This window comes from Aotus nancymaae, unplaced genomic scaffold, assembly GCF_030222135.1.
Source record: "Aotus nancymaae isolate 86718 unplaced genomic scaffold, 86718_ANA_hifiasm-v0.15.2.pri h1tg000029l, whole genome shotgun sequence".
NCBI lineage: Eukaryota > Metazoa > Chordata > Mammalia > Primates > Aotidae > Aotus > Aotus nancymaae.
The window spans coordinates 27,964,884-27,992,586 of record NW_026988442.1 but is presented as its reverse complement, the minus strand read 5'-3'; the positions used below and the strand labels follow the sequence as shown (position 1 = coordinate 27,992,586).

General features: G+C 48.7%; 1 protein-coding gene across 4 annotated transcripts in view; it reads left to right on the top strand.

Moving 5' to 3' along the window:
* Nucleotides 1-27,703, top strand: part of PREX1 (phosphatidylinositol-3,4,5-trisphosphate dependent Rac exchange factor 1) — a 204,313-nt gene that overhangs the window by 43,298 nt on the left and 133,312 nt on the right. For 2 of the 4 annotated variants that reach the window (XM_064382495.1, XM_064382498.1), the window contains exon 1: nucleotides 27,500-27,547. The exons of 1 other annotated variant lie outside the window; for it this stretch is intronic. In XM_064382495.1, coding sequence (XP_064238565.1) covers nucleotides 27,515-27,547 — 33 coding nt within the window. In that variant the 5' untranslated portion in view covers nucleotides 27,500-27,514. Of the gene's footprint in view, nucleotides 1-15,016; nucleotides 15,040-27,499; nucleotides 27,548-27,703 lie in introns of those variants that run through there. One more of the 4 variants, XM_064382496.1, reaches the window with a different exon arrangement.

Sequence of the window (27,703 nt, the reverse complement as noted above, 5' to 3'; positions counted from 1 at the left end):
CCAACAATGTGCAGCTCAGGGCAGTTTCACTGTCACAGAATAATTGTCCTCAAAACGAGGCCTGCTGTTGAGAACTCATTGAAAATGGGCCCTAACGTGGTAATACTGGGAATGTGTGGTGGCGGGGATAGAGGCTTAGATGAGGCCTTCACTTTGAAGAAGAAAACCATAATCCTAAAAATAGGGGGAATTTAATCCTGTCAGTAACTGGATTTAGAATATAATAACAACATTGCATGAATTCTTAGAATCAACCAGGAGTCAGCCAAGTTTTATTTTTAACTGTTGGGGGAATGTGTAATTTTTCTGATAGAATTAAATGATTACACAATGCCACGTCATTCATGTGAGGTTTCACTTTATATCAGGATGATGAAGAGTCATTTTGTAAAACCCCTGGAGCCCGTTTTTGGACTTCTTGTGCACTCTCTGATGGTCAGAGAAGTTCCTCTGGAAATTTCTTCTGTGGTCTTCCTGGGTTTTTTTCACTCTTGTTGTGAGCTGGTGACTCCTGGATCTTCATTTGTCTATAGCTTTGCCTGGCACCCAGCTGTGGTCTTCCAACCTCACTTTTGCTGATGTCATAAAATCCTGCATCTTTTGCAGGATTTGCAGTTTCCCTTTGCAACTGATTTGCTTTCCGTTCACCTTGTGTTATGACCATGGTATAATTAGGAGAGTGAGATCCACAAGGACATGGAGGGGACCTTAGCAGGTGAGCTGGTGGAGCAGGAATCACTTTAGAAGTGGCCGGTTCATGTGGGGTATTTTGAAGACAATGGCTTTTCTTCCCTGGGGTACTTGGGTAACAGGTAGTGGCAAAGTGGATACTGAAGAAGCATTTCAGGATGTGTCTTTGTTCTGGGAGACGTTGCAAAGTAGTCAGGACCAGTCTCACTCCTGAGATAGGCAAGGGATGATTGAGACATGGTGCCTTGGTTCCTTTGTTATTTCTCCTCCACTTCCTGGGCACCGATGGTTTGGGGCTGCCAGTCCCCACCTGTGGACCTCTTCTCTTTCTGGTGATGTCACTTATGTTCTTTGTACCATCCCCAACTCTGGATTGCACATGGGTATGGCCACTGTCTCTTTGGATTGCTACTTGGATCTAAAATAACACCTGAAACTAAACGTGTGCTGAACCAAATTCCTCATCTTGCTACTATAACTGGCTCCTCCCTGTCTCTCCCATCTCAGCTAATGGTACCTCCATTCTTCCACTTGCTCAGGCCAGAAACTTTGGAGTCATTCTTGATCTTCTCTTTCTTGCCCCGACCCCCCATCCCATCCAGTGGCCAGTCTCATTGTTCTGTCTTCCAAGCCTCTAATCCTCACCACCCTCTCTGCCACCACCCCATCTAACACATTTCCTCCTTCACACACTTTACAAATAATATTTTCTTTAATCTTCATTCAGCCATATCAGGTGTGTATCCTCCTTTTTCGCTTCAGAAATGAGGATGTTGAAGTTTGGACTGGTGAGTGGCAGTGCTGTTTAAACCCAGGCCACCTGGTTCCAGAGGCTGTGCTGATAACCCACACTCTGGTTTAAGGCCTGCTCATCTTTTGCTTGGCCTGTTGCTATAGCCCCATTACCTCCTACAGTTAGTCCCTTTTGTCCACAGCAACCAGCGGGATCTTGACCTTAGACTATGACACTCATCTGCTCACACCTTCTCCCTTGCAATGTCCCTCCTGTGGCTCCTCATCACACCGCAGTGAGAGCAAGAATCCTCTGTGGAGCCTGCTGCTCCGTGGACCCTCTAAACATGACCTGGCCTCTAGCCTCTTGCCTGTGCTGTTTCCTCTGCCTGGAAAGTCCTTTCCCCAGATCTGCCCCTGGCTTGGTCTCATCATCATGCTTTCAGTTCTGTGCTCAAATTTTTCCTTCTCAGAAGACCTTCCCTGGCCAGCCATTATTTTAAGCCAGACCATCCCAAACCTACCCTCTACATTGGATGAGACTTTCTCGCCACTTTAGCAGGATATATCCATAGAAATGGATATATGGCTGTATTAGTCCATTTTCACGCTGCTGATAAAGACGTACCTGAGACTGGGTAAATTACAAAGGAAAAGAGGTTTAATGGACTCACAGTTTCATGTGGCTGGGGAAGCTTCACCGTCATGGCAGAAGGCAAAAGGCATGTCTTACATGGATGGCACCAGGCAAGAGAGAATGAGAGCCAAGTGAACGGGGTTTCCCCTTATAAAACATCAGATCTTGTAAGACTTATTCAATACCACGAGAATAGTATGGGCGAAAGCGCCCCCATGATTAAATTATCTCCCACTGGGTTTCTCCCACAACACATGGGAATTACGGGAGCTACAATTCAAGATGAGATTTGGGTGGGGACACAGCCAAACCCTATCAATGGCCCAGCCTGACTTTTTCCTTTGCTAATTGTTGACTGAGTGACCTACGAGGACCCTGAGACTCTGCAGGAGAAGAGCTTGCTGGACATCTGTGGCCAGGTCAAGGCACAGGTGGTCCCGGAGTCCAAATCTCCTGAGCATTGGCCCGCTGATTTTTGTGTAGTATGGATTCATCACCATCTGTAATAGGGTAAGTCATTTAAAATCCGTGGGCCTCCATTTCCTCATTTGTAACATGTTGCTATGGTTTGACTGTGTCCCGTAAGTTTCAATTGTTGGAAACTTAATCCCGAATGCAACAGTTTTGGGAGGTAGGGCCTAATAGGAGGTGATTGGGTCATGAGGGCATGCAAATTCGTAGCCAGACATTGTCCTCTGAGCTTCATAATAGCTCCTGGAGGTGGGCCCGTACCCTGTTTTCAGAAGAGGAAGGGGGAGTTTTACCCAGGATTCCACAGTGAGTTTGTGGCAGGGCCTGGGTTCAAACCAGTCTGTGTGCTTTTCTAGCTATAGACTCTTGGTGTGGCCTTAAAAAACAGATTGCGGGGATGAGGTTGGGGGTGTCTGACTTGGGGACTCTTCTCTGCACCAAGTTCAGAGTTCTTGGGTCTCTTTTGGGGAAAAGCAGGGTGTCAGCTGTGGGCCAGGGACTGCACATTTGTGGCCCAGGGGTCACATTCCTTGTGTAGCTGTGCATTGTCTGGCCAGTAGATGATTTGGCTTGGTCAGCACAGGGTTTTAAAAAAACTTTTTACTTGGAGGTAATTGTAGACTTAAAAGAAAACTTGCAAATATAGTACAGCATTTCTGTACATCCTTCACCCAGCTTCCCCGTGTGTTGACATTTTATATTACTGTAGTATAATTACCAAAGTACAAAGTACTTCTTTGTAGTAGAAGGAAATTAATCTTGATATAGTACTATTAACTAAACTATAAAATTTAGTAGAATTTTGTTAGTTTCCCTACAAATATTCTTTTTATTTTCAGGATCCAACCTAGGACACCATGTTGTATTTGGACAGCATGGCTCCTGGGTCTCCTGTAATCTGTGGGAGTTCCCCAGTCTTTCTCTGATTTTCATGACCTTGACACTTTTGCAGAGTCCTGGTTGGGTATTTTGTGGACTCTCTCCCACTTTGGACTTGAGCTTATTCATGATTAGGAGGGGTACCCCAGGAGCTATGTGTCCTTCTCTGTGCGTTTTAAGCAGGTGGCATGTGATATCCATATGTTGTACGGCAGATGTTAGCACTTGGTTAAGATGTTGAAAGCCAGGATTCTCCATGGTGAGGTTACTAATTTTCCTTGGTAATTACTAGATATTTTGAGGGAGATTCTTTGAGACTATGGAAATACCCCGTTTTTGTTTGAACCTTTGCCCACTAGTTTTAGCATCCGTCAATGGGTCTGGCCTGTGGTAGTCTAACTGTGATCTTATAGTGGTGACTTTCTGTTTCCTTCACTCCTCCTACTTTTATTAACTAAAATCCTTGTGTCAAAAGAATTCTCCCTTGTGTATTTATTTATTCATTCCTTTATTTATATCTCATAAACCAGTAGTGTCATTATTTATTTTGCTGTTCAAGTTGTCCCACCTTTGGCCATTAGGAGTTCTTTCTGGTTGACCCTGTGCCGTTTTGACATGCCTCCATCTTTTTTTTTCTTTTTTTCTCTCTTTTTTTGAACATTAAAAAAATTATTTATTTTTTAGAGATGGTAGAGATGGGTCTCGCTATGTTGCCCAGGCTGGTCTTCAACTGTTGGTCTCAAGCGGTCCCCCTGCTTTGACCTTCCAAAGTGCTGGGATTATAGGTGTGAGCCATTGCACTCCGTCTTTTTGAGCATTTCTTTACTAGTTGTCACCACAAGATATTCTGGCTCATCTTACATTTTCCCTGCACCAGCCCTGAAATCAAGCAGTTCTCTAAGGACCCCTAGCTCTTTTAATTGGAGAATGGTATTTAGAAACCTAATCTGAGCACTAGTTATGCTCATTGTTTCTGGATGCCATGGTATCCAGGAATATATGTCTAGATACTTACAGACATCTATATTTATTTCTGTATCTTTCTATCTACACGTATATTTAAACAACTTGTCAAAAGAAAAAAAAAAAACAACCCAGTGTCCATATTGATACCTAGTGTGAGATTTTTCCAAGAATTAATTTGGCTTTTGAAGTTTACATAGAGTAAAAATGACTTTTTTGGGGTTTAGGGTCTTATGAATTTTAGCACGTGTAGAGTCATATACTTCTCCCGTACAATCCGGATAGAGAAGACTTCTATCACCCAAAAAACACTCTCATGCTGCCTCTTAGTGGTCACACCCTCCCCCATCTGTTAGTCCTGACAACCACTCACCCATTTTCTGTCCCTATAGTTTTGCTTTTTCTAAAACATACACATTTCACATAAATGGAATCATGCTGTATGCAACCCTTTGAGACTGGCTTCTTTCATTCAACATAAAGCCTTTAAGATTTATCTGCATTGTTGTGTGTAACCATAGTTTGTTCCTTTTCATTGCTGAGTAGTAGTCCGTTGTTTGGATGTACCACAATTTGTTTATCCATTCACATGTTGAATTGCTTTTTTCCAGTTTTTGGTGATTATGAATAGAGCTGCTATAAATATTTATGTATTGCTCTTTGTGTGAATATAAGTTTCCATTTCTTTAGGGTAAATACGCAGGAGTAGGGTTGTTGGGCCATATGGTAAGTGGATTTGATTTTATGGAAGGCTGCCAAAAAACTTTGTGGGATGTTTTCCAAAGATGCTGTACTAATTTACTTTCCCCCAGCAGAATGGGAGAAGTCCTGTGGTTCCCCATCCTCATCAGCACTTGGTATTGTCAGGTTTTAAAAATGCCATTTAAGTAGAAGCATAGAGGGATTCCATTGTCATTTTAACTTTCTCCTAATTGCTAATGATGCTGAGTATCTTTTCATATGCCCATTTACCATTCATATACTTTTTGGGTGAAGAAAATGTTCAAGTTTTTTAATCCATTAAAAAATTTGGTTTCCTTTGTTAATTTAGGGTTGTATTCTGAATAGAAATCCTTTGTCAGACATGTCATTTGTAAATATTTTCTTTCCATCTGTAGCTTGTCTTTTCATTCTCTTGACAGTGTATTTTGCATAGCAAAAATTTTCATTTTCGTTCTAATTTATCCCTTCTTTTATGGATCTTGCTTTTTTAATGTCACATCTAAGAACTCTTTGCTTAATCTTAGATCATAAAGATTTTCTCCTGTTTTCTTCTAAAGTTTGATGTTTTGAATTTAGATCTGTGATCCATTTTGAGTTAACTTTCATATAAAATGCGTAGTTTAGGTTGAGATTCATTAATTTGCATATCACGTTGTTCTAGGATCATTTATTTAAAAGACTGCACTTTCTCTATGGAATTGCCTTTGCATCCTTGTTAAAAATCAATGGCCACGTTTGTGTGGGTCAATTCCTGTACTCTCTTTTCTGTTCCATTGATCTGTGTGTCTCCTCTTTCACCAGTACCATATCATCATAATTATTGTAACTTTATTATGATTCTTTTTTTTGAGATGGAGTCTTGCTCTGTCACCCAGGCTGGAGTGCAGTGGCGCCATCTTGGCTCACTGCAACCTCCACTCCTGGGTTCAAGTGATTGTCCCACCTCAGCCTCTGGAGTAGCTGGGATTCCAGGAATGTGCTCCCATGCCTGGCTAATTTTTTTTTTTTTTCAGTAGAGACAGGATTTCACCATGTTGGCCAGGCTGATCTCGAACTCCTGACCTCAAGTGATCTGCCTGCCTCCGCTTCCCAAAGTGCTGGGATTACAGGCGTGTGCCACCGTGCCTGGCCATAATAATTCTTAGAATTGGATGATGTGAATCCTCCAATGTTGATTTTTGCAGAATTGTTTTGGCGATTCTAGTTTCTTTTTCTTACTTACCATATACGTATTAGAATTAACTAACACATGATTGGGCGTGGTGGCTGATGCTTGTAATCCCAGCACTTCGGGAGGCTGAGGCGGGCAGATCACCTGAGGTCAGGGGTTCAAGACCAGCCTGACCAATATGGTGAAACCCCGTCTTTAAAAAAAAGAGAAAAAAAAGTTGGAATCATTTTTTGCAAAAATATGTCTTTCCAATTTCTCTAGGGAAACAGATCTGTCTGTACTTTTGCCTGGTGACCTTTGACTGGAGCACAGTCACAGCTTACCCTTTAGATGGACATCTGCTCTCCAGTTTGCCACAGTCCCCACCCCTCCCTTTTGTACTCCTGGGCAGCTTCACTCACTCACCTTACTTGCATGGCTTCCATTGGCATTGGTGTTTGTGGCCCCTGGTGTAGACTTTTTGGGCATCTCTGGCTGTGGGATCTGAAATACTGATAATCCTGATGATGATGATGGTGATGATGGCAGCCCAGTTCCAGTCAGAGCTCTATTTTTGGCATTGATCTCAGCCCTTAGTCCACAACCTCTCCACAGGTCTTTGCCACTACAGAATGCTGCTGCTGTTATGCCCATTTTACGGATGTGGACACAGAGTCTCAGAGAGGTGTGGCTGCTGGCCCCAGGCCATGCAGCTTGGTTTTGCTGTGACTCTTTGATATAGAAAGGCCTGTGGTCTTTCTATCAGAGTCCATTATGTGTGGTTCTGGCTACCTTGAGACTGTTCACCTCTTGAGGACAACAGCATTTCATGTTCTTACCTCCCTACCTGACTCTACTCCAGCTGTCAAGTTTTGTTGTCAGATATTTGTCATATGACATGAGGGAGCCTTGAATTCCCCTGTAGGCCCTACCTGTAGGCACTTCTGGGCAATAGGCATGAGATCCACGTCAACCATACTGGTCAGTTCTGAGGGTTGCTGGGGTTGAACAGCCTTCAGTGAGACTGTCTGGGTTTGGGATTCCAGCAGAAGCCTTCATGCCCTCAAGAGAATGGTGGCGTGTGGCTGGGGGCTCCTGGGCCTCATGCTTGAGGCTAGAGAGTTAGAGAACTGGTGGCATGACCAGCTCATGTTGTTCAGACGTGGTCTGGTGTTTGCGCCTGGTGTGGCATGGCAGGTTCTGGCATCAGGAAGCCTGCATTTGGGTCACAGCTCCCCACTGCCCAGTGTGCCTTTGCAGGCCCCTTAGCTCACTTCCCAGTGGCTAAATAGTCACTAATGAATGTTAGCAACTATTATTATTCATGTTGATGAGTTGAAATACTTACTGACTGGACCAAGGGGTGAGAAAAGCCCCTCAGGCCCCTTGCACATCACAGGGTGACGGGGTGGTTATGGGGCCTGGAGTGGAGGTTAGTCTCTGGTTCTGCCACTCACTGTGTGTGATGCTTTACCTGTCAGTGTGCCTCAGTATTCTCATCTGTAAAATGGGACTAACATTAATACCACCAACTTCAGAAAGAATGCATAGCACAGAGCCTGGCGTAGGGTTGCTGCTCCCTGAAGGCTTGCTGTTCTGATTTTTTGTGTTAATGCTGCATTCTCACATGTGCCCACATGGTAGGCATTGGTCTCCTTTCTGGAGAGGAGACCCAGTGACTATGGGAGCAAAATGAACCCCTCGGGGATGGTGGGTTCCAGTAGTTTCCAGTCCGGGAGTGAAGCCTAGGCCTCCAGCTCTACAAGAAATGCCCTGGAATTCAGGGGCCTGCTGGGTTTTCTGAGGGCCTGTGAGTCATGTGCTTTAGAAAGGAGCCTGAGAAACTCTGTCCCCAGCCCCGCCCCAGTGGACTCCCCCTCTGAAGTGATGCCTGGCCTCCGGGCCCCAGCGGCTGGTTGCCATGGAGTCCAGCAACCATCCCCTCCCACCGCTGCTAGGCAGGCCTCTTGTTGCCAGGTGCATCCTCCTCCTTGGACACCTTGGCTCTCAGGGCGCCTGTCTTGGCTGTCTGATGGGGTCTGGGTCCCTGGGGGACATTGGACTTTAGAACCTGGGAGGCTCGTGGGGTGTAGGGGCCAGAGCAGCCCTGAGGTTGCAGTCCAGGATGACCCAGACTCCAGCCTCACTCTTCCAGCCACATTCCTCATTAGACGCCTCTGCAGGAGGCTGGGCAGGACTTGTATCTCCATTTTATGGAGGAGGAAAGTAAGCCTCAGGGGGTGAGGGGAGGGTCTGGCTGGGCCTTGAAGTCTTCTGTACTGTCTAGGGGAAAAGGTGCTACGCTCATCTCCATTGGTGAGGACGTGATGCTTGTCTCTTCCCCCTGCTTGTCAGATGTGAGAGTCCTCTGTCTTCAGGGCCTTGCCTGCTCTGCTCACAAAAGAACCCCATCTCCTTACCTGCACCTCTGGCCCACACCTACCTTCTTGCCCAGATTTCTGAAACCCCCTATATTAGTCCATTTTCACACTGGTGATAAAGACACACCCAAGTCTGGGCAATTTACAAAAGAAAGGTTTAATGGACTTAGAGTTCCACATGACTGGAAAGGCCTCACAATTGTGGCAGAAGGCAAGGAGGAGCAAGTCATGTTTTACATGGATGGTGGCAAGCAAAGAGAGAGAGAGCTTGTGCAGGGAAACGCCCCCTTATAAAGCCATCAGATCTCATGAGACTTATTCACTATCATGAGAATAGCATGAGAAAGACCTGCCGTCATTCAATTACCTCCCATTGGGTCCCTCCCACAACATGTGGGAAATCAAGATGAGATTTGTGTGGGGACACAGCCAAATCATATCACCCCCTGCCTGGGTCCCCTTTCCCACTCCTTATTCTCACCTGTTTGCTCTGCTTCAGCCGTGGTGCCTTGTCATCCCTCCAGCACACCAAGCAGGCCCCTGCCACAGGGCCTTTGCACCTGCTGCCCCACTGCCCATGCTGTGTGCTCTCTCCCCTGGTAACCCATGGCTCAACCCCTTACTGGACGTCTCCCCATCAGGGAGGCTTTTCCTGGCCACCACATTTAAAATAGCACCTGTCTCCCTGCTTCATCTCTCCCTTTCCTGCTTGATTTCTTCATAAGACTTCTGCAGTCTATTCTGGTGAATCTCCCTGGCTCCAGCCCCCAGCCCTGTAGAACCAGCTCCATGAGGGCAGGAGCTTCATCTGTTTTGTTCATGCTCATCCCCAGGACATGCTACATGCATCATTTGCTGAGGGAAGTATGGATGCCTGGTGTTGGGTCAGGGATGCAGGAGCAGCGTGTGCGGTGTAGAAATCATGTGAGCAAGGGTGTGGTTCAGGTGCCTGTCTCCCCAAAGCTGAGGCCAGAAGCAGGTTCCTGTCTCCCGCTGGCCAGTTCCCGCTTCTCTTTTCAGAGGGTAGTGGCCCCTGCCACCCTGCAGAGCCATTTAATGCTGAATTCATCTTCGCTCTGTGGAAAAACACCTTGTCCTGTGGCAGGCTGAGGCTGTGCGTTTCCATGGAGTTCCTGTTTTTGACTAAATGGAAAATCCCTGTGGGCCACCGTGTGCCTGGCCAGGACAGCAGAAGGGCCGGAGGCTTGCCTAGATCCGGGGCCCCAGCCAGTGGTTTTAGCCCTGTGGGTCCAGCCACTCCCTGCCCCGTTTCCTTCCAGCTTCCCTGACAAAGCAGCTTCTCACTGAGGTTGGAAGGAAGTGCCCAGGTTGAGGGAGGGAGGTGGGCATTTCTCTTTGGGTTTCCAGAGCCTGACACCACCCTGAAAACATGGCAGAATCACCCTCTTTTATGGATGTGGAAACTGAGATGGGGAGTGGTGAAGGCACCAGCTTTAGGCCATGCAACAAGAAAAGGGTAGGTCTGGGATTTGAACCTGGCTCTGTCTGACCCCAGAGCTCTGAACCTCAGAAACCACACTGCCTTTGTTCTTGGGCTCTGTCCCCACCAGATGTGAAGTGGGAGGTGAAGTGACGAGGAAAGTGGAAGACACACAGAGGTAGCCGCTTTCGACCCCTCCCTCGCTTGTCCCCAGCTCCTCAGCCTTCTGGCCTCAGCTCTGATGTCCTCCTCCAGGCAGCCTTCCCTGAATGCTTCCACCTGGGTCACCCTGCCCAGCACTCAGCAGGATTGCTGTTGCATCCACATTGTGCAAGGATTTGCTGAGGGACGGTCTGTCTCCTTCACCAGACTGCCTTGCGTGAGGATAGACTTAAAATGTCCCAGATTGAGCTCTCACTCTACCCTGCCCCCCACCAAAGCAGTCTTCCTGTCTGAATAAAAGTGGCCTTCATCCTTGCCAGTGGTACAGGCCAGAAATCAGGGAGTCGGCCTCGACTTCCCTCTCTCTCATCCCCCACATCCCATCTCTCAGCAAATCCTGTGGGCTTTTCTGGATTCTGACCATGGCTCACCACCACCCTGGTCAGATCCTCCATCACCTCCCATCTGACAGTTGCAGGAGCCTCCTCCTTAGCTCCCTGCTATAGTCTGTTATTCACACATAGCCAGGTGGCCCTGTTAGAACTCAGATCAGATCCTGTCCCTCCCTTGCTCAGAACCCTGCATGGCTCCCACTTTACCCAGAGAGAAGCCGAAGGCCCCCCTGTGGTGCTGCACATTCTGGCCCCTGGTTAAGTCTCCCACCTCGTTTCTTCCTGCTTTCGCCCTCGCCCCCTCTCTGCTCTCCTTGCTGTTCTTTGAATACACCGGGCTCACTTCTGCCTCAGTTCCCCTGCAGGTGGTATTCCCGCTGTCTGGAGCAGTCTCCCCCAGATCACCACATGTCCTTCCACTTCATGTAGGTCTTGGCTCATCTGCTTCTCAGTAAGTACCTGCTGAAAGAATGAATGAGGGCGCAGAGTTCCTCTGGAGACAGTTCCTTGCTGCTCTCTGCTTGGTGCGTTGCTGGTGTGTCATGTGCTTTGTGGTGATCAGCAAAGGGGCTAGTGTGGGGCGCTTGCAGTCCAGAGGTGGCTCTGGTAGGATGTGGTAGCTAGATCCCAGGATGAGAAGCTTGAACTTAATAATTGGTATGGACCTTTATTTTATTTTATTTTATTTTATTTTATTTTATTCTTTTCTTTTTTTTTTTCTTTTTCTTTGAGGCCGAGTCTCACTCTGTCACCCAGGCTAGAGTGCAATGGTGCAGTCTTGGTTCACTGCAACCTCCGCCTCCCGGGTTCAAGCGATTCTCCTGCCTCAGCCTCCTAAGTAGCTGGATTACAAGTGCTTGCCACCTCGCCCAGTTAATTTTTGTATTAGTAGGGATGGATTTTGCCATGTTGGTGAGGCTGGTCTTGAACTCCTGATCTCAGGTGATCTGTCTGTCTTGGTCTCCTAAAGCGCTGGCATTACAGGCATGAGCCACCATGCCCGGCCAGTTATGGACATTTCTTGAGCACCTACTGTCTGCTGGGCCTTGTACTACTAAGCACTTTACAGGCCCTCTCTTACTGAAATCTTTTTAGTAGCTCTTGATGTGGATCCTGTTTTGCCCATTTTACAGATGAGTAAAACTGAGGTCAGTGAAGGTAGTGACCTGGCTAGGGATACGTGGTCCCTGAGTACACTTGTTTTGATTTCTCCAGACAGCTTCGTCGTTGGCCTTGGCACTCAGCCATGCGGCCATCCTGGCTGGACGGCAGTGGACAGGACGAGCCCCAGCCCAGCCTGCACTGCCCCTTCCTCCTGCCTCAGCCGTCAGTTTCAGGGCAGTAAATTTCCTCAGCAGACATGAAGCGATTTGTGTACTGTCGCCTTTCCTCCCACTGAGCTGCCGACTTCCTTTTCAGCTTGCCGCGGTGGGAAGTTCCGCAAAGAGAAAAAGGAAACTGCTGGGTCTGTGTCCCGTGGTTGGTTGCTGGGGCAGTATTTGGGGCATTGGGGTGCTGTCCTCCTATGGCACTGCTGGGGCATCTCTTCTGCAGGTGGGGTCCAGCCATGGCCATGGCACAACTCACCTAGTGTCACAGGGACAAGGGCCGGCCTGACCCACCAGAAACAGGGCTACCACGGGCTGCGCACCTGCGCCTTCTTAGGGGTATGGGCACCCTGCTGGGTCATACCTTTGCCACCCGAGAAACCTGGTCCAGCTTTCTGGAACCCCAGTTTTGCTTAGTGATATGGCTGGACACATCATTTTTATTTATTTATTTATTTAGAGAAAGTCTTGCTTTGTCAACCAGGTTGGAGTGCAGTGGCTCCATCTTAGCTCACTGCAACCTCTGCCTCCTGGGTTCGAGCAATTCTCTTGCCTCAGCTTCCCGAGTAGCTGGGGCTACAGGCATGTGCCACCACGCCTAGCTAATGTTTTTTATTTTTAGTAGAGATGGGATTTCACCACGTTGGCTAGGCTGGTCTCGAACTCCTGACCTCAGGTGGTTTACCCACCTTGGCCTCCCAAAGTGCTGGAATTATAGGTGTGAGCCACTGTGCCCAGCCTAGACACATCATTTTTAGAGGAAAATCAAATGCAAATAATGATAATAGCAAAATGTGCTTGCCGAGTGCTTCCTCCATGCTAGTGCATGGCATCACACCCTGCCCACAGGACTGTGGTGAGGATTTATGGGTTTCTGTTGAGAAAGCACTTGGAACAGTGTCCATCATGCAGGAATTCTTAATGAGCATCAGCTGGGCGTCGGGCTCCTCCTCTGCACAGTGATGGGTCTGCACGGCTGATAAGGCTTGAACTTGTCTTTGGTTGGTTGGTTTGTTTTTGAGATGGAGTTTCACTCTTGTTGCCCAGGCTTGGAGTGCAGTGGCTCGATCTGGGCTCACTGCAACCTCCGCCTCCTGGGTTCAAGCGATTCTCCTGCCTCGGCCTCCCGAGTAGCTGGGGTTACAAGCGTGGACCACCACACCCGGCTAAATTTGTATTTTTAGTAGAGATGGGGTTTCACCATGTTGGCCAGGCTGGTCTTGAACTCTTGAGCTCAGGCAATCCTCCCACCTTGGCCTCCCAAAGTGCTGGGATTACAGGCCTGAGCCACCGTGCCCGGCCAGAACTTGTTGCTGTTGGCATCATTTTAGAGCAATACATTCGTGCAAACCCTTTGGCGAAACACTTAGCAGAGACAGCAGGAGCCTCCCAAACAGTGATTCCCCTGGAATTGCAGGGGATCCCACTGCTGAAAAAAAATCCTAAGCACAGAGTAGGGGAAAAAAACCCCAGATATTTTTATGTACCAGGATGCTCATTGAGACACCACTGTGAGCACTCAAAATCAGCAACAGCCGAAAGGTCGGATGGGGACATGGCTAGGGACACGAGCCACACCCACTTCCTCAGCGGCTGAGGATCTCCGGAAAGGTGACATGCGAAAGTATGTGCAACCTGTGATGATAGCTGTGCCTCGAAACTGTGCAGGAGACGCCATGGAAGGTGACATGCTGAAATATTGACAGCAGGTGTTGTTGGAATGTGTGATTTCCAGTTTTCTTCCTGTGATTTTATTGATTTTCCTGATGAAAGGCAACTGTACATACTCAAAGCAGAAAATACAAGCAGCACTTCCTAAACCTGGTGCCCCACTGCAACACCTGGGAGAGCACATTAACAGTGCAGATGCCCAGGCTCCTCCCTGTCACACAGCACTGGAGCCTCTCAGTCTTCATGGCTCAGGAATCGGCCTTTCCACTCAGTGCCCAAGGTGGTTCTGATGCTTGTTGTAGCCTGAGAGGTCATGGATTAGGGGCTGCTAGGGGTTGCCTTGTGACTCCAAAGGTTTGCAAATCTGGGTCTCCAGTTTCCCTTCCTTCTTCACTTCTGTGTGGCCAGATTTTTTGTTGTCTGTCTTTGTTTTTTTGAGATGGAGTCTCACTTTGTTGCCCAAGCTGGCGTGCAGTGGAGCGATCTTGGCTCACTGCAATGTCTGCCTCCCAGGTTCAAGTGGTTCTCCTGCCTCAGCCTCCCGAGTAGCTGGGATTACAGGTGCGTACCGCCATGCTCGTCTAATTTTTGTGTTTTTAGTAGAGATGGGGGTTTGCCATGTTGGCCAGGCTGATCTCGAATTCCTGACCTCAGGTGATCCACCCGCCTCGGCCTCCTAAAGTGCTGGGATTACAGGTGTGAGCCACAGTGCCTGACTGGTGAGATCTTGCCTGTTTGTCAAGGTCATGCTCAGGGTCCTCCCTGACCTCCTCTGAACTGCCTTCCCTGCCCTTCTGCCCATTCTCGGGTTCATGTACTTCCTGGAGCCCTTCAGGGTTATCTGGGAGCTTTGAAAACAGATTCCCTGGCTTTTCCAGACCTCTTGAGTCAGGCTAGCATTTCCTGGTGTATCTCCTGGGCAAAATTGTTTTTTGAAAAGCTTGACAGGTTATTCTTATGCCCACTTCCTGGGCATTGGACTCACGGACCCCAGATGGCTCCCGCCTAGCTTTTAAAACCAGATTTCTACTTGTGCTTTTTAATTGGTAAAGGTAGCACATATTTTTAGCAGACAATTGAGATCCTGCAGAAAGTTGTAGGAAGTCTATTCTGTGATAAACCTCAAGTTTACCTCCTTGGGTCTGCAAGTGATTTGTGGAGCACCTGCTGTGTATGGGTGTACAATATAGACAAAAGCTCTCCCCCTCACCATGTGTGCAGCAAAGACAGACAGTGAGGGTGTCAGCAAGGAAAATGTGTCGTGTTCTCAGGTGACAAGTGCTATGGAAAAACATGAAGCCGAGTTAGAGGGCTGGGCTGCTGGAGGATGTGGCAGTCTTCAGTAGGGCGGTCAGGGCAGGCTTCACTGAGACGGTGACCTTTGAGCAGAGACCTGAAGGAACAGAGTGAATGAGTCATGTGAGTACCTGGTGACGGGTGTTCCAGGCAGAGGGGACAGCTAGTGCAAAGGCCCTGTGGCCAGAGCCTGTCTCATGTGTTTCTGCAACTTCAAGGGGCCAGTGTGGGAGGAAATGAGGGAGAAGGGAGTCGGGTAGGAGGTGAGGTCACGGAGTGTGGGTTCCTTCTGACAGTGCAGCCTTTGTTGAGGTGAGGTCACGGAGTGTAGGTTCCTTCTGACAGCGCAGCCTCTGTTGAAGGGTTTTAAGCAGAAAGGCAACGTGCAAGGGCTCTGCTCTTTGATGTTCAAGGCCGGCCCCATGCCTGATGGGTGCTGGGGCTCCTAGAGATTCCCCCTTGATGACTGTAGAGCAGATGTTTGTGCATGTCCCCGTGCCTGTGGTGGGCGCGGGACACCTGTCACACACCCGGAGAGGATCCCCTCAGGATTCGAGGCATGTCTCATTACACGGGGAAGCCTCCCTGCCTCCCCTCCCCCACTCAACCACCCCCGGCCTCTTTGCTTGAGAACCTGAGAACAGACACAGGCTTCCTGTTCCCAAATCTTCTGAGAAGCAGGACTGGGAGGCAGCGAGGGGGTGTGTGTGGAGGGCGGCTCATCTCTTTGGCAACGGGCCTCACTGAAGCCAGGGCCTCGTGGATGCATGGTTGTAGAAGGAATGGGGATGGGATCTGGCTCTGCTTGAAGCCAGAATGATGTATTGGCCTGTGGACAGTAGACAAATCAGGGTGGACAGTGACAATCTCCTTTTAAACCTTTGTGGGAAAACAATGGGAATAATTTCTGTTGCAGTATAGTTACATACAGTGATGCGCGCAAGCTTAAGTGCACAGTTTCATTAGTGATTACCTCTGCATCACCACCAGGTGAAGATCTAGAACGTTCTTTGCCCCTTGAGCCCCTTGCCAGTCATTACCCAGACTTGAGTGACAATTTTTCTTTTCTTTTTTTTCAGACAGTGTTGCTCTGTCTCCCAGGCTGGAGTGCAGTGGCACAATCTCAGCTCACTGCAACCTCTGTCTCTTGTGTTCAGGTGCTTCTCCTGCCTCAGCCTCCCAAGTAGCCACCACGCCTGGCTAATTTTTGTTTTTTTAGCAGAGATGGAGTTTCGTTACATTGGCCAGGCTGTTCTCTAACTCCTGAGCTCAAGTGATCGCCCGCCTCGGCCTCCCAAAGTGCTGGTATTATAGGCGTGAGCCACCGCGCACAGCCAAGTGACGACTTTTCTAACCTCTGTCATCAAAGAATTGTCTTGCCAGTTTTTGGACTTTGTAGATGTGGAATCCCACAAGTTGCACCCTTTTGTGTCTGGCTTCTTTCTCTCGGGCCATGTTTTTGAGATGCGTCCAATTTGCTGCATGTATTAGCAGTTTTCTTTAGATTGCTGAATCGTGTTCTGTTGTGTGAAGACACCACAATTTGTTCATCTATTCTCCTGTTGATGGATATTTGTGATTTTTAAAATTTTGAGTTTTTGTTGTATTCCATTCTCTGTGCTAAGTACTTTATGTTCTGGGTGATGTTTTCCTTGAATCCTCAAAAGAACCCCAAGAGATAGAGGCTCTTACTTATCCTGTGTTACAGATGGAGAAATGGAAGCTTGTAGGCTTATGGAACTTCCCCTCCTTTCCTCTCTTAACAAGTATTTCTTCAGCATCTTGTGTCTGCCTCACCCTGTGCTGTGGATTCAGCAGGAACCAACCAGCCAGAGATCCCCGTCCTCAAGGAGCTGGCAGTGCACAGAGAGGAGTCCTCTAAATTAGTGAAATGCACAGAACAGCGCTTTGATTGTGCTACCTGCTTTACAGGGAATTAAAACAGGCTGTCGTGGTAGAGGGTGACTTGGGGGGCGACTTGGGGCTTGAGGGAAGCTACCTCAGGCAGGATGGTCAGGGGAGGTGCTCCACGGAGGTGACATTTGAGCATACTGTGCTGTGATGATGGAGTGGGAACAGCACGTGCAAAGGCTCTGATGTAGGAAACAGCCTGGGGTGACTTAGCAAGGGCAGACTAGGCGGTGGGACTGCAGTGGAGGGAGACACACGGTTCTGGGGAAATGTCAGGAAAGTACAGTGTGGTCTGTATGTTGGAGGGAGGTTCTTTTATCTCGATGCACTGACAGATAAGCACACCATCAGTGATGGTAACATAAGTGTTGGCATTTCGCTCTGGTGCGACTCTGAAATTGGGGTTTGTTATCTGTTTCCTCTTCTGAGTTAGGTGGAAACTGAGGTTCAGAGGCCCGTGTACTGTCCCCTGCTGACAGGTGGGGACTTGAACCAGCTTGTCTGATGCCAGAAACTCCACCCTCCAGCTCTCAGCCATCCTCTCTTCTGGGCCCTCATTTGAGGGGGCTTCTCCATGCCTCTCTGGTCACCTCTTCTCCCTTCCCCCCTTGGGGGCTCTGTCCCATAGTCAGGTGCCCCAGGGAAGGAGCCGTTAAAAGACTCCCTTGCAGTATCCCTGGTGACCTGTCATATTCTATGGTAGGGCTGGTTGTCACTGGTCTGGCTGGAAGGCAGGGAGTCGGGGTGGTTAGAATGTGTGGGCCTGACCCCCTAGCCCCACAGCTGGGGAGCCCTTTGAGACCCTCTCGTCTCACACTGTTCCCCACTTTGCAGAAGAGGGAACAGCGTGGGAGCAGCTTCCCCAGCAGCCCACAGCGAGTCTGTGGCAGAGCCATGTTTGGCAGCCAGGTCAGCAGGTTCTGAGTGGTGGACACTGTGCACATGGGGAAACCAAGGCCCAGAGAGGAGGAAGCAGTCATCCGAAATCTCATCCAGTTAGTGTGCAGCATTTCTTGTAGTCACCATGGTAATCCATGTAGTCGGTGGTGTTATTACACAGTGTCTCTTCTACAGGTGAGGAACCTGCCCCAGAGAAAGGGGTCTCCCTCCCTCTACCTATCCGTCCAGTCACTCACCAAAAATGAGCATACATGAAAGAAGATGGAAACTGGGACTAAGTGGGAGCTCTGAGAGGTCTCAGGCTGGTGGGCAATCCTGCTCTTAATTGAATCATCTCATACGTCAAGGTTAAGTTACAGCTATGGTGGCACTAAGTATTGGAGACTGAGCATAGGTTTCCTGGACCCCGACTGACCTTGGACCTGACTGGGGAGGGCAGGGAATGTGAGACTTTAAGCACTGGCAGGAGGGAGATGAGTGTTGCAGGTGGAGGGAGCAAGCTGGGTGTTTGGGGAACAGCTGAGGGGCCTGGAGGCAGGGCTGGCTGCAGCACAGCTTGGTGGGGCTGAGGTCAGGTCCTGGAGAGTCCTTTTGGAGGGAGTTCTCAGAGTAGTGGGGAGCTGCTGATGGGCTGGGCAGGGCAGTGGGCGACAACATTTGCATTTTGCGAAGATCTCTTGGTGTCACCCCACCCAGGGATGCCTAAGTGATTTAGGCCAGTGGTCTCCAGCCTTTTTGGCACCAGGGACTGGTTTCATGGAAGACATTTTTTTCTATGGACCTAGGGGTGGGGAAGGGATGGTTTTGGCATGATTCAAGTGCATTACATTTATTGTGCACTCTATTTCTATTACTATGACATTATAACATATAATGAAATAATTATGCAACTCACCATAATGTAGAATCAGTGGGAGCCCTGAGCTTGTTTTCCTGCAACTTGATGGTCCCATTTGGGGGTGATGGGAGACAGTGACAGATCATGGGGCATTAGATTCTCATAAGGAGCGCGCAGCCTAGATCCCCGAATGTGCAGTTTGCAATACCTCCTGTGAAAATCTAATGTCACTGCTGATGTGACAGGAGGTGGAGCTCAGGTGGTCATGCGCGCGATGGGGAGTGGCTCTAAATACAGATGAAGCTTTGCTCGCTTACCTGCTGCTCACCTCCTGCTGTGCGGCCAGGTTCCTAACAGGCACGGCCCAGGGGTTGGGACCCCTGATCTAGGCCTCCCAACTCCTGGGCCTCTCATGAGGCTACACTGTTCTCCTTCCCCTAATTAAATTCTCCCAATTTTTGAACCGCAGAAGCAGTATAGTCCCATGGGAAAGAGACTTGTCTCTGAAGCCCCTTGGGCCTGCGCTCAGATCTGGCTCTGTCCTCCTTCTCTGCATGACTTTCAGCAAATAACTCTGTTTCCTTGACTGTGAAATGGGGGTGTAGGAGTCGCTTCCTCCTGTACCCCAGCATTGGCATGCAGTAAGCACTAAATACGTGATGCGGCTGATTGTCGTGTCCACACTCCACTGGAAATGCAGGCATTATCTAGTTCTGACAGCTTAGCATCCCAAGGTTTCCCTCATCTGATCTTACTAAATGGCTTCTTGCTTTCTAAACTCAGGAACTGAGGAGATCTGAATAATGAAGGATATTTGATGTTCTTATAATTATTATGGTAATTATTGTTATTAGACCATCTGTCCTTAATGAATATTTGTTTGTAGAGACTTTTGTGGGTGGGGAAAGAAAGCATTTTGTAGCTTACCAAACATATGCCAAGTAATGTTTGAAATGTACAGCTAGACTGTGGGATAATATCTATTTTGTAGTCATCGTAATAACAGCGTATTAGGATTGTGTTTGGCCGTGACTAATGGAGATACAACAGGTTTGCTTTTTCTTTTATGTACATGTTTCGAGCTAGCAATTGTATTAGTTTCTTTTGACTTCTGTAATAAATCGCCACATATTTGGTGGCTTAAAACAGCACAGTTGTATTATCTTACAGTTCCGGAGGTCAGGAGTTTGAACTGGGTCTTACGGGCCTGAAATCAAGGTGCAGCAGGGCTGTGCTCCTTCTGGAGGGTCTGGGGAGAATCTGTTTCCTTGCCTTTTCTGGCTTCCAGAGACCCCTGCATTCCTTGGCTTGTGGCTCCATCCATCTCCCAGTCAGCAGCATACGGCATCTTCCAGTCTTCCTGAGGTCCCTGACACTCACTTTCTTGTCTCCCTCTTTTTCTTTTTTTTTTTTTCGAGACAGAGTCCTGCTGTGTCTCCCAGGTTGGAGTTCAGTGGTGCTATCTCGGCTCACTGCAGCCTCTGCCTCTTGGGTTCAAGTGATTCTCATGCCTCAGCCTTCCAAGAGCTGGGACCACAGGTGCACACCACCACATCTTTCTAATTTTTTGATTTTTACTAGAGATGGGTTTTCATTGTGTTGACCAGGCTGGTCTTAAAATCCTCACCTCAAGTGATCCACCCACCTTGGCCTCCCAAAGTACTGGGATTCTAGGCTTGAGCCACCACACCCAGCACCTCTTTTCCTTTGAAGGATCCTTGTGATTATATTGGGCCTATCTGAATAGCCCAGGATAATCCACCCATTCCAAGATCCTTCCCTTGATAGCATCTGCAGAGTCCCTTTTGCCATGGAAGGTGACGTATTCACAGGTTCCATGGATTAGGATGTGGACATGTTTGAGGGATTATTATTTAGCCCACCACAGTGGTCAAGAGTTGTTGGGGCCTCTCTGAGCGTCCTCTGATGTCTGCAAGCTCTGGGTCCCTTCTCTGCTGCAAGTTCTCCCTCCCTTCATGTTGGACCAGAAGGTCTGGCACTGATTTGGGCCCTGGGGACAGAGGTTTCTTCCCTTGTGAAGCTTGGGGGTCATAACTTTAATGACGTGGCCCCATCACAGGTGGGAAGTGAGTAGGTGGTCAGGAAAGCTGAGATCACAAGAGAGGGTCAGAGTGGATGTGGCAGAAAGTCAGAGCCTGGACTCCGATGGCCCTGAGGTCAGAGGCCAGCTCTGTTTGCTTAGCTGCATGCTCTGAGGCTGCCACTTCAGCCACTGAGAAACTCTGTCTCCTTTTTTTGTAAAACGGAGATGAGATTGTCTAGGATGAGGCAGTCGTGGGAAGCATTGGATACATAGTTGACATGCCCTAAACTGAAGACCCCAAGCTGCAGCCAAGCAGCGAGTGTCTGTACTCTTAAGACTGGCCCTTCTTTTGCCAGAATTCCCTCCCTGGGGCCCAACCAGGCGCTGGGAAAAATCAATGGGAGGAAACTTCCATGGCTGCACCGCCCCCCAGCCCAGCCCAGGCCCCAACCCCTGAATGCCACTATTTTTACATTCTCTCACTTTTGTGCATTGTTTCCTGACTCTGCAAATACAATCCTTCCCCAGCTAAGGGGGGCACTGCTTGCCCTCCAGCCCCAGGAACAATTGTTTGGGGACATGGAAAAAAAAGAGTTGGACCGAGGAAAAAACAAAACCTCTTAAAAGTCATTGTCTTCAGATGTCAAGTGTCAGCCCCATAGAGAGGAGACTACATTCCACTCATTGTCCTGCTGCAGACAGGCACAGGGACCCCACGACGTCCAGCTACCCCGCCTTGCATCCTGGGGCCACTAGTGACTTGGTTTTCTTTGTCCAGGACATTCTGGCGGGAAATGCCACCCAAAGCAGGGCCTTTTCCCAGCCACCACTGTCTCCGTCACTTGAGGCTTTTCCTTCCAGCCACACACCCATGCAGGCCCCAGATGGGCGAGAGCTGGTGCTGACGATAAGGGCTAAGGCTTGTATGGTGCTTCCTAGTGCATTTTATCCTAGCCCATCAAATTCTCACCACGCCCCTGTGACGCAGGTATCTATTAATTCATGTACCACCATACAGTTTGCCTATTTGAAGTGTACAGTTGAATGGTTTTCAGTATATTCATAGAGTTGTACCACCATCTAATTTTAGGACTATTTCATCACCTCAGAAAGAAACTTCATATCAGCCAGGCGTGGTGGCTCACGCCTGTAATCCCAGCACTTTGGAAGGCCGAGACGGGTGGATCACCTGAGCTCAAGAGTTTGAGAACAGCCTGGCCAACATAGTGAAAACCTGTCTCTACCAAAAATACAAAAGTTAGCCGGGTGTGCGCCTGTAATCTCAGCTACTTGGGAGGCTGAGGCAGGAGAACCACTTGAACCCAGGAGGTGGAGGTTGCAGTGAGCCGAAATTGTGCCATTGCACTCCAGCCTGGGTGACAGAGCAAGACTCAGTCTCAAAAAAAAAAAAAAAAAAAGAAAAATCGAAAGAAATGTCACACCATTAGCAATCAGGTATCATTTTATATCCCTATTTCACAGAGAGGGAAGCTGAGGCACAGATAGGCTGTCTAAAGTCACACAGCCAGCAAGTGACCAAACCAGGATTTGAACCCAAAATACTTAGCTCTATCTAGAGTCCATTTTCTTAGCTCTGCTACAATGCAGTAGTTGGGGGTCGGGCAATGTCTGGAGACATTTTTGATTGTCACAACTGAGGAGAGAAGGGTTGTTATTTGCATCTAGAGGGTAGAAGGCAGAGAAGCTGCCGAGTGTCTTATAATACACAGGACATCCCTCACAGTGAAGAACTATCTGCTTAATTGTCAAGGTACCAAGGTTGAGAATCTGCTAGAATCCCACTCTGATGAGCCCATTCTTCAGGAAAAAAACCAACAACTGAGGGATTCAAAGGAGTGGGGAGAAGCTAGGGTTTGAATGGGAAGGATTTTAGACCATTTCTGACAACAGTGAAGGGAGATAAATTCTGAACGGCATGGAGAAGACTCAGCAGGAAAAAGATCTGTACTCCATTAGCGATATCCGCCCTGGGTAAGGGTAAAGGCGAAGCAGCAGGTTTCAGATTGGCCTTGCCTGTGTCTAGGACAGAGATCTGACACCCAGTGCTCACAGGGCACAGCAGCAGTTGTGTAGTGGGAAATTGAGGAGCACTTGTCCTGGGTGAAGGTGAGGGCTATCACTCTGCTTTACAGCACCTGCAGCCCTGTGGGCATTTGAGACCCATGTGTCAGTTTTTTCAGAAGAAGCTGGGAATTGGGATTTTAATGGGAAATCTGATATTCAAACTTAGGCCCAAGTTTCTGAAAGCCCTCTGCAGGCCAAATGAGCTATGCCCGTGAGTCACCAGTTTAAGACCCATGAGATAGCTCCATCATGTCGGGGAGGCTCTGCATAACTCTCTGTTGAAGGAAGGGTGGGTTGTTGGTGAATTCAGGGAAGATTGTGGGACGGGCCCCAGCCCCTCAGTGCGGGCTGCATGAAGAAAAGCGCTGGGTTCCTCTCCGTGCTCCTCATCACCTCCCCACACTGTTGCGTCAGGCCTCGTCGTGACAGGTTGTTGCAACTTGTTTTTTGCATCAACTTCCTCCCCCAGCGTGGTGGGGAACGGGGCGGGGCAGGGTGAGAACTGGAGACCTTTTATGGGGCCTAGAAGCTGAGTGGGGATGGGAGTAGTCTACTCTAGGTGATTGATTGGCTCATCAATTAAACACATCCTTTTCAAGGGTCTGCTGTGTGTTAGGTCCAGTCCTAGGCTCTGGGATACCACAGTGACCTAGACAGACATACATCCTTGCCCTCCTGGAGGTGACACTCAGGTGGGCTAGATGTATAATAGACTGATAATGAACACTCATAACGTCCATGGTGACAGGTGCTGTGAGGAAAACAGAGCAGGGATAGACGGTTTAGATAAGTTTGTCTTGGAAAGACTGAATGTGCCTCGGGGCTTTTGCCCCAGCTGTTGACCTTGTCCGTGATGCCATATCCTCAGATACATGCAACGCCATTTGCTCCCTGTGTCTGCTCAAATGCCATCTTCTCAGAACAGCTTTCTGTGAACATCACCTTGAAATAGCGTTCCCCCCGTCCATCTCTGTTTACTCACCCTGCTTGATTTTTCTTTGTAGCAATCATTCCTACCTGCCATTTTATTTTAAAATCAGTATATAGTCTGTCTCTGCCACTGCTTTGTGAAGGTGGGGAGTTAGTCTGATTTGTTCATTCACTGATGTGTCATTGGCTCTTAGCATAGTGCCTGGCACATAATAGGTGAATAGTGAGTATTTGCTGGCTAAATAGGCGAATGTAAGAATGTATAAGCCCTTCCATGGTGGGGTCATGGCTTATATCTGTGTCTCCAGCACCCAGCTCAGTGCCTAGTGCACGGTGGGCCCTGATTAACACTTGCTGGGATAAGTGGTACTCAGAAACGCTTGTCCCCCTAGAATATCATTGTGAGCAACTTCGTCTCCTTGCCTAGTCCAGCCTGCCTCTCCTGGTTCAGCCTCTCTGCCACTTTTTCCAGGAAGTCTTTGTAGTTACGAAATGTTCACCTGCATCATTTCACTTAAACCTCAACAACACCCCTCACCCGCTTTTTTGTTTGGACCAGGAAGTTGACTCAGAGGTGCGGTGACTCGCTGAGGTCACGTGGTTGGCAGTCAACAAGGAGGATGGGGCAGAGCTGAGGGTTGCACTGGCGGTGATGAGGATGTAGCGGGCTCTGCAGTTTATAAAGCCTTCCCTTTCTCATCTCACCTCAGGAGACTCAGAAGCAGGCAGTCTATAATAATAGAGCTGTTTGCAGGATGGAAAAAACTAGTAATAAGTAAAAATAGTGTGGGATAAATGTGAGTGTGGTTGGTGCATGTGAAAGCCCTACAGATGTGGATAGTCCCATTCCAGGTTTCCTTATTTTCTGTCTGTCTGTATCAGGGCTTGGACTCCCTGAAGACACTCTAGAACCTCAAGATGGGGAGATGATAATAGCCAATGCTTTTTCCTTTTTTTTTTTTTGGAGGCAGGGTCTTGCTTTGTTGCCTGGGCTGAAGTACAGTGGCGTGATCTTGGCTCACCGCAACCTCCGCCTCCTGGGCTGAAGTGATCCTCTCACCTCAGCCTCCCGAGTAGCTGGGACTGCAGGCACACACCACCACATTTGGCTAATTTTTTTTGGTATTTTTAGTAGAGATGGGATTTTGCCATGTTGATTGATTACTTGAACTCCTGGGTTCAAGCAATCAGCCTGCCCTAGCCTCCCACAGTGCTAGGATTACAGGTGTGAGCCACTGTGCCCAGCCAATAATAGCTAATGTTTTTTGAGCACCTACTATGCACCAGGCACCATTCAAGTGCTTGTTAGGTGTGTTGGCTTCTGTAATTCTCATTGTAATCCTGGGTACTCATTTTATCTCCCTGTTATAGAGGAGGAAATGGAGGTAGAGAGAATAAATGATTTACTTCAGGTCTTATAGCTTGTAAGCAGCAGAGCTGGGATTTGAGCCCACTTACATGCTTTGCCTGAAGTATTTTTTTTTTGAGATGGAGGCTTGCTCTATTGCTCAGGCTGGAGTGCAGTAGCGTGACTTCAGCTCACTGCAACCTCCGCCTCCCGGGTTCAAGTGATTCTCCTGTCTCAGCCTCCCGAGTAGCTGGGATTACAGGTGTGAACCACCATGCCTGGCTAATTTTTATATTTTTAGTAGAGACAGGGTTTCACCATGTTGGCAAGGCAGGTCTCAAACTCCAGCCTCAGGTAATCAAACTGTCTCAGCCTCCCAAAGTGCTGGGATTACAGGGGTGAGCCATTGTGCCTGGCCTGCCTGCAGTATTTCATATCAGCCTCACAATAGCCTGTGAATTCAGTAGTTTTATGGTCCCCATCTATGTTATAGATGAGGCCCAGGGAGGTGGAGTCAGCTGTCTAGGTCACAGAGCAGTAGGTGGCAGGGGTAGGATTTGAACCAGGTGGCTGGTTCTAGCCTTTGAGCTTCACCCACTCTCACATACTGCTTGCTTAGGAGATACAGTGCCTTTCTAGCATGAAGAAGGAGAGTTTCTAAGGGAAGGGAGGGCTTCTGAGAGTTGGGGCATGGGAGGAGGAGGTGGCATGCTGGCCATGTCTTTGGCCTCCGCAGGGGAGTGTGTGTGGGCTCCCAGCAGATGCAGCCTGGACATGAAACCTGCCTCCACGTCTGACCCAGGATTGCCTGTGGTTCCGCAGCCACCTCCTCTGACCTTCAGCACTGCTCATGTAGAGATTTTCCCCATCAGCTCAGAAGTGTTTTGGTGTTTTAACAGGCAGCGAGGCCATCCTGGTGTGTATTAGTAGAGCAGCTCCTGGAGTGCCTGGCCTGTGTGGTGCTGCAAAGCCCTGCCTTTAACCCACCATGCTCGGGGACCCTAGACCCTCTTTCTTTTTGAGGCTGCATTGCGACACCTCAGCCGCTCCAGGGCACACCAGATGGACGTTCCACTGCCAGCACCTGCGCTCCTCTGCCTGATGGCTTTGTCTGCTCTGAGCTGCTCTGTCACTTTCAAGGAAGATGGGGAGTACCAGGATCACCCCCACTGCCCTTAAACTAGTGATGGACGGGACTGGAGTACAGACTCCCCGGCCTTCTCCCTCCCTGGGGGTGGCCCCACGGTGTGCATTCGACACAGTCCGTCTGGGGCCTCATGGTGGTAACTTGCTTGGTCTCATCCCCTCCGTGGGCTGCCTTCCCTTCTTGATTCTGCTTCCCTCCTGGTGTTTCCTGGGACCACCTCCCACCTCCCAAATAAGCTACTTATGCTTCACTTCTTGCCTCAGGGTCTGTTGCATCTGGGGAGCCCCCCCAAGGCTCCAGTCATGGTAGATCTGTTAAGATGCACCCATGCCCACACCCCCTGTGTTCTCTGTGCATGTAGCCATGGGCAGAGCTGATTGGTACTTAATTTTGTAGACGTTTAAATCAAGATTTATTCACTTTGAAGTGCAATTTTCTTTTTGTATTTGAAGCCAATGCACATACTTTTAAAGGCCTCCAGCATTTCTGTAGGTCCAAGGAATGATACCAAGGAAATGTGCCCAGGGAAGGGCCCTGCTCTTAGCTGGTCCAGGGGCTACATGGAATTAAAAGTGCCCACCCCTTCACTGGTCATTTGTTGAGGACTTACTGGGCACCTCCTTTCAGCCTGGCTGGATCCTGGGGGTTAGGGGCTCCCACAATGGGGCAGAGGCAACAACCTATTTACAAGCAGTGTCAGATTTAATCCTCATGTCAGCAACTTGTAAGGTGAGGCTCCATTACACAGATTTTATAGATGAGGCAATTGAGGTGCCAGGCTGGGCTGACTCCAGAACCTATTGTGTGATTCATGACCTGTTTTCCTCTTTCCTAAAAAGGGGATGCAGACAGCATACCTCAGGGGGTTGTCACGCAGAACAAACAGCCACTGAATCCCTTGTTACTGAGCATCTGTCCTGTGTCCAGCACTGTTCTAGGTCCAGGGGGTAGATGCTGTTCAAACAAGCCACCACCCTCCTGGGACTGGCATTGTAGGGAATGGAGGAACCACAAGTGAAGAAACAGCCCAGTGCAGGTGGAGGGCAGTGCTGGGGGAGATGGAGGAGGATGAGATAGAGCATGCAGGGGAATGGGTGTCTGTTTCAAATGGGGCGGTGGGGGAAGGCCGCAGAAGAACTGGCATTTGATTCTAGATGGGAATTGATATGGTTTGGCTGTGTCCCCACCCAAATCTTGTCTTGAATTGTAGCTCCCATAATTCCCACATGTCATGGGAGGTAATTGAATCATGGGGCGGGTCTTTCCTATGCTGTTCTCGTGATAGTGAATAAGTCTCATGAGATCTGATGGTTTTATAAAGGGAAGTTCCCTTGCACACACTCTCTAGCCTACCACCATGTAAGATGTCACTTTGCTCCTCATTTGCCTTCTGCCATGATTGTGAGGCCTCCCCAGCCATGTGGAACTGTGAGTCAGTTAAACCTCTTTCCTTTATAAAGTACTCAGTCTTGGATATGTCTTTATTAGCAGTGTGAGAACAGATGGATACAGGAATGAATTGAGGGTGGGGCCCTGCAGATACCTGGAGAAAGACTCTTCCAGGCAAAGGGAACAGCAAGTCAA